The sequence below is a fragment of the Lactuca serriola genome, chromosome 1 (genome assembly GCF_051521515.1).
Source record: "Lactuca serriola cultivar US96UC23 chromosome 1, Lser_US96UC23_V15, whole genome shotgun sequence".
Taxonomy (NCBI): domain Eukaryota; kingdom Viridiplantae; phylum Streptophyta; class Magnoliopsida; order Asterales; family Asteraceae; genus Lactuca; species Lactuca serriola.
Genome location: NC_136408.1, coordinates 49,963,684 through 49,976,562, shown reverse-complemented (window position 1 = coordinate 49,976,562; position 12,879 = coordinate 49,963,684). Strand labels below are relative to the sequence as shown.

Genomic DNA, 12,879 nt, shown 5'->3' with positions numbered 1-12,879 from the left:
CATCCAAAACTCTAAGTCCTAAGTATAAAATGAAATTTAATTAAGACTTTTACCGGTTCTTAAAACCGATCTATGACTAAACTTTAAAATATCGGATTTTTAATATAATTGATTGCGGCTAATGACAAATAAAATAAAATTTTATTTGGCACCTAAAGAACCTCATAATAAGTGATATGAATTTTACAAAATGGTACATGAATTGTTGGATGCATGCAATATTCATGAGACCATGTTTTTATAAACTATAATTGTAAAACATATATAAAGTTTTTTCTAAAATGCAAGTCATTGCCATCCTCTTGAAGAACATTTGTTATCATTTGTATGGTCTTAGCGTCACAACGTCACCTGGTCATTAGGATCGTCTTATGATGTTCGGGGAAGTTTTGTAGTTTCTGGTTTCTAAAGGGTCACATTGTTACTGGTTAGTTACAATACTACAAGTTGTTTCAAGTAGGATGCCTTGATTGGAATCTTGTGTGATAAAGTTCACCTAAGCATGAGAGGTCCAAGTCATAGATAGGATAAACATGCCAAGTTAAACAATAGTTGTTTAGGATCCCATAATCTAGGAGTTACATATTGTATGTAAATTGGTAATCGCTACCTACCGAGTTTGATTAAGTTTATGGGATAAAGGTCACATAACCATTTACTTGTTTCATTACTTGGATCCTAGAATTTAATAAATTAATGTCTTAAGAAACAATAAAAGGTATTAATTTTTAAAGTCTAAATATTGAAAATACTAAATGAAACTTTGTTAAATTCCGTTAATAACTATTAATACTTTTACGCCCTGCAAAATCTCTCTCTTGTTGAGTTTCAAGAGATATTAACATTTGATGGTTATAATTTTTATAACTGGTATAATATCTTGAGGTTCCACCTTAAGGATAAGTAGAAATTATATATACTGGAATATGTCATACCTGAATAACCTCTGCAAGTCAATCTATCTGATCATGATACTTTGATGAAAGTATTATTGTGATGATATTGATGTGTCTCACATAATACTGGAGTAATTAGTCTTGACTTGCAGAAAATCTTGGATAATTATGAAACATATTAGATGTCTCATCAATTAAATCAAATATTCAATCGGAACAATAGAGCTTGCTTCAAAACTGTTCAAACATTGAATAATGGAAGTCTAAGAGATTATGTACTCAAATAGACTTATAGTTCAGTTAAGGGATATACATCATAAACCCATAAATTAAGAAAGGACCATATGATTAATGTTGTTTCTATTATGGAAGAAACTGGACATTGAAAGAGGAACTGCTTCTCTAATCTCCTCGAGTTGCGGAAGTCTGACTTGATCAAGACTTCAAATATCTATATGATAGAACTATTTATTTTTCTATCATTTACTTGAGCATGCTATATACTCAAGTGACACTAATAATTGATATTATATGTTGATGATTGGAAGAAATAATCAACTGATTACAAACAAATGACATTTCATACTGAAGATATAACAAGTGTTGTTATAGTCTTTATTTAAACAATAGATGTTTTGTACCTATTCTTATAGGGACATGTAATAGTTGTAATTTAAGAATAAAACTAGATTTACTTATCGTTTAATGGATGTTCACATTCATGTTCTGAAACGATGTATTTTGTGTGAAATAATATTTTCTCATAATGTAATTTATGAAGTAAATCTATAAGCTTTCATGAATTGATAGTTCTGATTAGGACACCTAAATAATCAAATGATATTTGATTCAAACTTATCTATGTCATAATCATCACGACTATATAAATATGAAGCACATATACCAACTTCAAAATGATGGAATTTTTGAAGGCGAATGAGCTTGATTCATTTAATATATGTGAATCCTATTTATATGGGAAGATGATTCACAAGTGTCTTTATCTATTAGCAGTTAAAGAACAAAGGGCTTGACAAAGAATTATACATAAGTGATGTATGTAATCTTATCAATCCATGAATAGATTTGGTGATAGATGCTTAAACAATTTCAATGACGACTTTTATTCATTATTGTTGAAACTTTTGATTTGCTCAAATTGTTTCATAGTGAAGATTGAAATACAACTTAATGAGATCAATCATTAACCTTTCGTTGTGATAAAGAAAATAAGTTTTGGAAACCAAGTCTTCTTGGAACATCTTAGAAGTTCTGGAATCGATTTACAATCCATTCCATCAAAAACACCCATGGTTCTTGTGGCACATGATCACCTGGTCACTTGGATCTATATTTTGATGTTCGAGGTAGCCTTCGTATTCTCTAATGAGATAAGGTCACCTGGCTACTAGCAGAATGTAGATAATACAAGTTTTTGAAAAGGATAAAAATAGATCGTTCAGTGTATTATATGTTGATTTTAAAAGAACTATTTACTTTATAAATTTTTAGAATCATGCTCACTACAACAAATATATATATATATATATATATATATATATATATATATATATATATATATATTCCAACCAAGCAAGTGAATTAAATACTTTCATTAGAATAAGGATGTAATGGTTTATCCTTACCTAAAATGTATGGAGTTATAGAGTGTAACACTGTAAATTTCCAAACAAAATTTTCATTTAGAAATCACATTAATTTCATTAACACAACCATAAAAACCCCCAATATCGAGTTATCAAAAACACATGTTCATAAATTGTTTATAACACAATCCAGGATCCTCCAAAACATATCTCCAACTCGTGTGTGTACAATCAAGTCGGTGCCTTCTCGTGATCCTGAGAAGTACCTGAAACATATAACACATAACACGGTAAACACAAATCTTATTGAGTTCCCCAAAATACCACACACATCACATTAGCCTCTCATGGCTATACTCAATAAGACCCTTCGGCCAATGTGTCTCAGTGGACCCCCCCCCCCCCGGTCCCACAACTCGGGTGGACTCTCTGGTCCTAACTCAGCAAGCTCAGCATAATACATAGTATAAATCACAAATACATAATGCAGGATATCACAATACTCAATATAAGCACACAAGACCCTCCGGTCACACAAAAACTACCACTCAAGGTAAGTATAGTGTGAAGACTCACCTCGTAAGAAATCGGATAACCTCAAACTCAAATCACCGGTCTAGCCTCCGCCTAACACATACGATAATTATATCTAATTAATAACGACTCTGAAAGAAGCTAGACTAAACCCTTATACAAACTCACGGAAGGATAAAAGACCATTTTACCCTTCCACAGCCTTAATAGTCCACAAATTGACCAAACCCTAAAAGTCAACGGCAACGCGTACGCTGCGCGTACAAGCCCTCTACGTTGGGCATACTCCTTTGCCATACATGCATCGGGGATTCTCAACCCTACGCTGCGGTACCGGGATTACGCTCAGTGTACGCCCCAGTTTTGCTCTTCCAACTCATTTGTTCTTAATCCGTTAAGACCTTAGCTCAAATCTCAGATATGGACTCCCTAGAGGCTCATACTCCATAAAGTTTGTGACTTTAAGCCTTTGCATGGCTGAAAAAGTCACAAACACCAAAACTCTCACTCTCTATTCTCAAGAATGCTCATATCTCATGCATGGGTTGGTTGAAACGTCCAAGTCTCGATTTTTATGACTCTACACCACTAAAACACTCAAAGGAGATGATAATAAAATTTGGAGCTCAATATCTCATAAAGCATCCAACGTTGGGACCAAAACCTTAAAATGGACTAAAATGATGCACAAATCAAAAGGGGTGAGCAAGATTTGAGCTTTATACCTCTAACTGAAGCTCTAACCACAGATAAGCTCAGATCCACAACCTAGACTCCCACTCCTTCCTCTTCAAGCTCCTTCTTCACTCCAAAAAAACCACAAGAGCACTTAATAGCTCACAAATGGACACACAAGCTCAAGGGACGAGAAATTAGGGTTTGAGAGGGTTGAGATCTGGGAATGGTGGCCAGAAATGAGGCCATCATGTCCCTTAAATAAGGACACACCCTTAATTAGGATTTTCACTCTGGGGTAGTACGCCCAACGTACCCTCTGGTACGCCCATTGTACTAGGTGGCTTCCACGTCAAAAACACACACATGAGTACGTTGAGCATACACACGCGTACGCCCCACGTACTCACTTACCACCTTTTCTCAAATAAAGGGCCAAACTTGACAATTACCAAAAGAATAAGGGTTAATAAGGTATACTTGGTCTTGGGATGTTACATAGAGCTTATGTTAGACAATAAGTTTAAACCACTCTAGTATCTACTAATTGCATTTATGTAGACTATCCTAAATGATTGTTTAAGATAAAGTCTCTTCTAATCCCACTAATTTTCATTCCAGAGACAAGTACTTAGAAAGTTCTTTTTCTAAGTGGGAACTATATGGAGATTTAAGAGCTAAAGAACCATACATTAAATACATCATAATTTGGAACTAGCAAGTACCGTTGTTGAATCTGCTCAATAGTTGATCAAAAACTAATAAAACACATAGAGATGCATTCATGTATGATTATCAAGTATAGGCTTGATTAATCTTCCTCGATATAGTTTAACTATAAAGAGTATGTGAGTTTTCAAAGGAGAAAACATACATGAATGAAAATCTTCTCATATTTAAGCTAACATCTCAAAGTAAGAATCTTCTTTCTTATAATATAATTACATAGTGTGATTTGATTATAAATCAAGATGACTCTAATGTTTTCTACAAATCTAATGGGAGCACAATAACATTCCTAGCCTTATATGTCGTTGACGTACTAATTCATGGAATAAGGATCTATATAGATAAATCATGGCAACTTAAAGGATTAGGTAAAATTGCATTAATTGTCAAGGATCTTAAAAAGCTTAAGATAAAGGACTCTAAGAGAGTAATCTTGTCAAGTACCACATGAAATGATTTTGAGCAAAATCCTAGTGTAAATGTTTTTGAATTAGATAATATGATAATATTCCATATGTTGCTGCAATTGGATTAATCACATATGTCATGATTATGCGTAAAGGTCAAATAAGTCGTATGTTTAGAGCATGTCGAATGATACCATTATAATTCGAGAACAAGTCATTGTGTGACTTATAGGAACATTCTAAAGTACATGCGAGAACTATAGAAATATTCCTAATATGCAGAGTATTTGAAAGAAAGCTATGTTTAAAGCTGTTACACATGTGCTAAACTTCCAAATAGATTGAGATGATTCTTAATCACAATTGGGTGTGTCCTCATTATGAATGAAGAGAAAGTTATATTGATAGGGGTTCCATGTAGATTTTAATTACAGTTACACATCAGAACTAGAGTACATTGTGGTTTGGAGAACCACAAACTAAGATGCTTAAAGTATAGTTCATTGTGACTATGAATATCTCATTACGCTAGTATTGGCATCTAAGTCATATTTAAGCATCTAATACATTCTCAACAGTTTTCTTTATATATGAGTTATATATATAAAATTGAAAATTTTTGTATTTGCAAAGTCTATACAAAATAAGTTTGTTAAATCTACTTAACAAAGATCCTTCATTAACTAAAGCATGAAAGTCTAGTTGGTGCTATAGGGCCTTGTTAATATAAGTAGATGCATTTGATTGAAATTTAGTATTTGGATATTGGAACAATAAAAGCTACATATATTGTAATGAGTTGATATATTGGATATGAGTCATTCATTAAATAATTGTCGTGTTCTATATTAGCATGTTTAAATCCTTGAATAACTAGGTTATTCTAAGTGTCCATAGTCGTTCATAGTTGTAGGAGCATCTATGAGGTAAGACTATTATGATTGGATTGGTTGATTTTCATGGAGATTAAAATAGCAAGAGCTTCTACCAACTTCGCAGGTACTTGATTAAGGGAATAAATATTGGACTTGACTCACATCAAAATCACTTTATGGATCGTCGTCAAGAGTGATTTTTTGATCAAGGTTGTATCTTTGTATTCTTAGACCTGAGATACATATTTGGGACTTGAAGTGTAAGAATTGTTGTGCTTTGACATAGTTTAACGATGTTCCATTAAAGGTAGTCATAAGGGCCATTATTAGGTATGACATGAACTACATTGATGGGCGTATGTAACCAAGATGGAATTTGTCCCTCTTATTCATTGAGAGTTAGACATCTAAGCTCTTACTAAAATTTGAACACTAAATGAGATTGATTGCGATCCATATCTCATGTTCAACATGATGTCTGAGACAAATGAATAATTTATACACACCTTTAGTAACAATTGTAGCTTAGAGATCTTGTAATTTGGTTGTTAATGAGATGACACCCTTCATATAATCATATGTTATTAGGGGCAGTAGCCCGTTGCTAGACGTCAACAACTTTCTATGTCAGTCTATAATTAATCTTGTGCAAGTGGGAGATTGTTGAATCTATATGCCCAAAAATCATTATGGAGTGATATTGTTAATAATATATGATCATGTAGGGTTACACCTTTATCAAGTTGGCATATTTTGTATATTTATTATTGATATGATTATTAACAAATAATATCAATTTTTGTATTTTAATTAGGGAATAATTATTGTTTTGTGAAAATAATAATTATAAGAAAATATAACTAGCTATTATTTTATATGGTATGAATTAATAAGTCATGCACAACCTTTTGGAGTAGTTGGATTCTTTTGTCTTTTACCTAAAAACAAAGTTTATATTCTATAAACTTTGAGTTTATAAAAATTAAAGAATTTTTCTTCTTTTACTAGGTATGGCTGAAAATATTAAAAAAACGTGGAGGTTGTTTGTCAACCTCCATGTCATGTCTCTCATGCTTCTAAAGACTAACACTACTTTAAAGTATTTTAATGTTAAGCCCTTACTTTACATTGAGTATTTAAATGAATATCTTGCATGAGTTTTGAGCTAGTTTTTTGGTATTACTTCTTCCCTTCTTTCTCTCTAAAAAATATTTGATTGTTTTTATTTCATTCTAACCTCTATAAATGGATTCTTGATGATTTGGTTTTGTTATATACTAAAAATAAACTTATTATTTTTATAACGCTTCCGTTGACCGGTTTTTATAAAAAACTAACTTATATTTTGTATCAAAACCCATAAAAAAAAGTCATCGATGATGGCAGCATGGGGGTTGCCGTTAAAGGTAGCTACGACGGTTATTCAGAGTTGGGGTTTGTCAGGGTTTTGTCTACATATTGAAGGGAGTCCAATGGAAGTGATTTCAGCAAAAAAAAATATAGAAAAAAAATAATAAAAAAACAACAACGGATATGCAATTTTTTCCAACTTTGGAGATGGTGTCCTACGATGGTTAATGGCAGAGGAAGGGATTTTGATCGGACCCTATGGGGGTTCAATCGGTGGTGGTTACGTGAAAATCCGACGATAAGAGGTAGTTATTTGATGACTTTAATGCAAGTTGGAAATTTTTTGGACCATATTCATAATTTTTTGAAAATCACGGGGATCAATTTTGCAGTTTAAAAAAGATATGTATTAATTTTATATTTTTATCGCTATGAACTAAAACACGACCAAAGTAGACATTTTAAATAAAACCATTCAGAAAATTCGAGTAGGAAAATTATTACTTACTACAAAAGAAAAATGGAATACACATTCAAACTATTTTCATACAAGTATCCCCTCTCTCTCCTCTCCTCTCTTCCATGTTGAAATTGTTCTTTTCATCTTCGATTAAATTTTCTCAACGTATGCACGGACACATTTTCCGTCTTCTTCCTCAACAATCTCAGGTTTCTCTCTTTTGCATTTCTTTAATTTCTTAACATTTCTGTAGAATACGTATGCGAAATGTCGTAATTTGATTTGGGACAAAATCCCGCCAATTCAACGACTCAAACCTCCTTATTAATTCCCCAATTTTCTCGAATCATGCAAGTTATTTTACCTTTATTTTGATCATTTTCTCAAATTTATGTTCACATCGGATTATGATTTCTAATGCATTGATATTGTTCAAATTCATGTTTTCATATGAATATTGTGATGTCATACTTATCGATACCATTACAAATGCTTACGATTTCTGTTCGCAAGAATATCTCATTGTTGTACTTCAATTTTGCTTCTGTACACATTCATTAACAAACCCGACCTAACTGAGCAATCGATTTCTGTTTATGAAGATTGGATTCATATTTTAATAGGCAGGATACTGCCGATATCAATGGAGACTCAATCTAGAACTGCAACTTCTAAGGTTAGAACACCGTCTCCTACACATTACTTTTTATCACACTGAAATATTTCAATTTAGCAGGGAGAAAGCTAAATAATCTAGTTTCCAACTACATCTAATGGTGTTTGTTCTTATGAATCTAAAATCCAACTGTCTTCACATACTATTGTTCTGGATGCAGTTTTTCTTCCTTCTTCCTCGGAATTTATTGTTAGCTTATCAAAGCTTTGGCGTTGTATATGGAGACTTGAGCACTTCACCTCTTTACGTCTACAGAAGCGTCTTTGCTGTGTCTCTAAAACACCATCAAAATCCAGAAGTTATTTTTGGGGCATTTTCCTTAATCTTTTGGGCCTTAACATTAATCCCGCTTCTAAAATACACATGTATCGTATTAAGTGCAGATGATAGTGGCGAAGGTGTGCAAAACAGTCTCTCCTCACATTCTTAAGTTAAAACAGTTGGATTATCTTATGATTCTTATCTAATTTGAGAAATGTTTAATTTGATACATTTCAGGTGGAACATTTGCTCTTTACTCACTAATCTGCAGGCATGCAAGGTTTAATTTATTGCCTAATCAACAAGCAGCTGATGAAGATCTGTCTTCTTACAAATACGGTTGTACAGGACAACCACCAGCTTCTTCCTCACTCAAACGTTTTCTGGAAAAACATAAAAAATCACGCACAGCTTTAATCTTAGTGGTACTATTAGGAGCTTCAATGGTTATTGGTGATGGTGTTATTACTCCTGCAATCTCTGGTAAATTTTATTTTAATATATAAATAATTTTTTTCTGTAACAGGTTTGATGTTTATGGTATGTTTTTATTACAGTTTTATCAGCTGTATCGGCCCTTCAAGTTAAAGGTGAAGGAGTAGCGTTAACTCATGGTAACTAATGATCGAGGTTCAAGTTTTCTCTTTATTTCATTCTTGAAATTATGGATATTGGAATAGATAAGAGTTTTTTTGTATGATTGTAATTTGTTTTCCTTTTGTTTTGATAGGTCAAGTAATAGCATTGGCATGTCTTATATTGGTGGGGTTGTTTGCTCTACAACATTTTGGTACTCACAGGGTGGCTATTGTGTTTGCACCTGTTATTATTTTATGGTTGTTTTCTATATTTGCTATTGGGGTTTATAATGTCATACATTGGAATCCAAAGATTGTGCATGCATTTTCTCCTCATTATATTATCAAGTTCTTTAGTCAAACCCGTAAAGAGGGATGGATTTCACTTGGGGGAGTTCTTCTTTCCATAACAGGTATATCCCTCTCACAACTTTAACTTAATTTTGCTTTCATGTTTTAATATTATTTAGTGTTTGCTATGAGGGAATCAGGGTTGAACTTCAATTTAAGTCAACTGGCTAACTATTAACATATTTCTGTTCAGGAACCGAAGCTATGTTCGCAGATCTTGGCCATTTTACTGCATCTTCCATAAGAGTAAGTCCTACACAATATACAATTGATATTGGTTTTTTTTTTTTAATGATAACCAATTTATTATTAATCATCTATATATGTATTATGTGCAGCTTGCATTTGGATTTGTTGTATACCCTTGTTTGGTTGTACAATACATGGGTCAGGCTGCTTATTTGTCAAAAAACATTTCTTCAATTCCCGATAGTTTCTACAAATCTATACCCGGTGATTAGTCCTTTTACTTCAATTTATTTGTTTATTATATAACATCATACTTTCATTTCTTCACATCACAACATTATAACAATGTCATTGAAATACAAAGTAATTTCCAATTCCTTAATATGGATTATGAATTATGATCATGTTGTTGCAGAGAGGATATTTTGGCCTGTTTTTGCAATTGCTAACTTAGCATCCATTGTTGGGAGTCAAGCTATCATCACAGCCACCTTCTCCATTGTCAAACAATGTCATGCCCTTGGGTTTTTCCCCAGGGTCAAAATCGTCCACACTTCAAAACACATGTTTGGTCAAATCTATATCCCAGAAATCAACTGGATCCTCATGATTCTTACTCTTTTAATCACCATTGGATTCCAGGACACAACTCTCGTTGGAAATGCATATGGCAAGTTGAACATTTTGTAAGAAATTAAATTGAAATGAAATGAATCCTAAAGTAATATTGACTTGGTTATGTTATTGATTTCAGGGCTTGCATGCATGACAGTGATGTTCATAACAACTTTTCTCATGGCACTGGTTATAACATTCGTATGGCAAAAACACGTCATATTCGGAATCTCATTTCTTGTGTTCTTCTGGTTCATCGAAGGGGTTTACTTATCAGCTGCAATTATGAAACTTCCTCAAGGGGGTTGGGTTTCTGTTTTGCTTGCTTTTATCTTCATGTTCATCATGTTCGTTTGGTTTTATGGGAATAGAAGAAAATATAAACATGATATCCATAATAAAATCCAACTGAAATGGCTTTTGAATTTGGGACCGAGTTTAGGGATCGTTCGCGTACCTGGAATCGGCCTGGTTTACTCCGAACTCGCCACCGGAATCCCGTCGATTTTCTCCCATTTTGTAACGAATCTACCGGCGTTCCACAACGTGGTGGTGTTCATATGCGTGAAATACGTTCCGATCCCGTTTGTGTTACCGACGGAGCGTTACCTCATCGGCCGTGTTTGCCCTAGGCCGTATCGTATGTACCGGTGCATCGTCAGATACGGTTATAAAGACATCCAGAAAGACGATCGGAACTTCGAGAATCAATTGATCCAAAGCGTGGCGGAGTTTATACAAATGGAAGCGGCTGAACCTCCGTCGCCGCCGACCTCCGATACCGGATCGTTTGACGGCAGAATGGCGGTCATCAGCACCAGATCGAACTCCGGTTTAATCATCTCCGAATCGGATCCAGGTGAATCGATTATCAGACCTTCAACGCTTAGGATATTAAAATCTTCATACGACGCTGAAAATCCACAGATGAGTAGAAGACGAGTGAGGTTTCAGCTGCCGCCGTCGAGTCCGGCGATGGATCCGGCGGTGAAGGATGAACTTCTGCAATTGGTGGAGGCGAAAGAAGCTGGGGTTGCATATATAACGGGATTCTCTTACATTAAGGCTAGAAAAGCTTCTTCGATCATGAAAAAGTTTGTGATCGATGTTGCGTATTCGTTCTTGCGTAAGAATTGCAGGCGGCCGGCGGTTACGTTACATATCCCTCATATTAGCCTCATTGAAGTTGGCATGATATATTATGTTTAGACTTCAAGATTTATTCCTTTATTTTATTTTATGGTCTTATAACAACTAAAATGACCACAAAATGTAAAAGTAAAACGAAAAGTAGAAAAATACATGACATGTAATTAATATTAGCTCTAACTGAATTATTTTTAAACATAGATATGGATATATATTTCTAATTCCTATCAAAAAACATTTAAAATCTCTATAGTAGAAGATGATGTTGATGTCAGTGATGACAGTAAAAATAATGATTCTTAGTCGACAAAGTCACTTTACTTCATGATGTTGATGTAGATATGTTTAGTATGATTAATTTATCAGAATGATAGAAGACAGTCTAAAGGGAAATGAAAGTTGACGTCTAAGGCTAAACGAAATGGTTAATTTATCAGAATGATAATCATTCTCTCTATCTCTCTCTCTCTCCAAAGTCACAACATTCTTACTCCTTAATACCATTCCCCATTGCTAGTAACTTGAAGGTAGAATGATGTGGCACATTCTTACTCCATAAACACGTATGATGCATTCCGTATAGCCTAAGATATGGCTGATGTACATAATAAGTGGGATGGTGTGAGTGAAGATTGCATGTTGAAACAGTTAGGTAAAGAAAGGCATGGTTGTTTTGGGGAAATACTAATTCTATTTTGGCCAACTGTTTAAAACAAAGTCTAAAGAAACACGATCAGATACAACAACAGTTCTTTTCTTACGAAAATAAGAACCATTTTGGTCTTTAACAACGTACACAGAATGACAGAAAACACCTTACCACATAAAACACTCTCCATCGTTACAAACCAACCTCACTACAACACTCTTCTAACCTACTCTCAACTATCTAAGCTATGAACAGGAAGAACAATAACTCTAACCTACTCTCAACACTCTTCTGTATATATAGCGGGGCTCATTATGTGTTTACTATGTATGGTATGTGGTATTTTAGGGTACTTACTAAGCTTTGTTCTTACGGTTTTCAATTTATAATTCAGGTACTTCTGGTTCGAAAGGGGAGAGTCCAGGATGATTGTAGTGTTGGATAAGGTGTCTAAGTCCATAACTTATTTTGTATATACTTGACCCGACCCGGCATGGTCCATTTGGGTTGCACTTCACCCGAACTATTTATGGATAATTTTATGAGAGTTATACACATATGTTTATTAATATATTATAAGTTATAATATATTAATATGAAGTCATGTTATTTAATTAGTCTTAGTCTTAAATTAATTATGAATTAATTTAGAGATTAAAAGGAAGACTAATTAGATTATGGGCTATTGGTTTTATATGGTGTGGGCTAACACTCATTTGTTAATGGGCTAGGCTTATGGAAGTCCATGGATGATCAATGGAGCTTTTAACCCATGGATCCTTGGAAAAGGAAAGGTCATGGGTTATTAGGGTTTCACCCTAACCATGTACACTATATAAGCATGCTTATGTTGCATGAAATAGCCACTAGTGTGTGTG

General features: G+C 33.8%; 1 protein-coding gene and 1 long non-coding RNA gene across 2 annotated transcripts; one reads left to right on the top strand and one right to left on the bottom strand.

The window, feature by feature from the left end:
* The first annotated feature begins 7,594 nt into the window (after positions 1–7,594).
* Positions 7,595–11,532, top strand: LOC145087908 (potassium transporter 4-like). The gene is made up of 10 exons (XM_079026024.1): positions 7,595–7,742; positions 8,136–8,209; positions 8,370–8,607; positions 8,708–8,953; positions 9,028–9,084; positions 9,201–9,461; positions 9,593–9,645; positions 9,738–9,852; positions 10,004–10,258; positions 10,343–11,532. Exons 2-10 carry the CDS (start codon positions 8,177–8,179, stop codon positions 11,410–11,412), a joined length of 2,328 nt encoding a protein of 775 aa, XP_078882150.1. The 5' UTR covers positions 7,595–7,742; positions 8,136–8,176; the 3' UTR covers positions 11,413–11,532.
* Positions 9,857–10,783, bottom strand: LOC145087911 (uncharacterized). Its single transcript, XR_013700911.1, has 2 exons — positions 10,661–10,783; positions 9,857–10,535 (listed from the first exon to the last, which is right to left on the bottom strand). It is a non-coding gene; the product is annotated as an uncharacterized LOC145087911 (long non-coding RNA).
* Positions 11,533–12,879: the final 1,347 nt, after the last annotated feature.

What these genes read in the sequence shown, in the direction of transcription:
- LOC145087908 (XM_079026024.1), top strand. Translation starts at nt 8,177, where the DNA reads ATGGAGACTCAATCTAGAACTGCAACTTCTAAG. An exon ending in TGCAGATGATAGTGGCGAAG is followed by an intron (nt 8,608 to 8,707) that starts GTGTGCAAAACA and finishes GATACATTTCAG; the next exon opens with GTGGAACATTTGCTCTTTAC. An exon ending in TCTCGTTGGAAATGCATATG is followed by an intron (nt 10,259 to 10,342) that starts GCAAGTTGAACA and finishes TATTGATTTCAG; the next exon opens with GGCTTGCATGCATGACAGTG.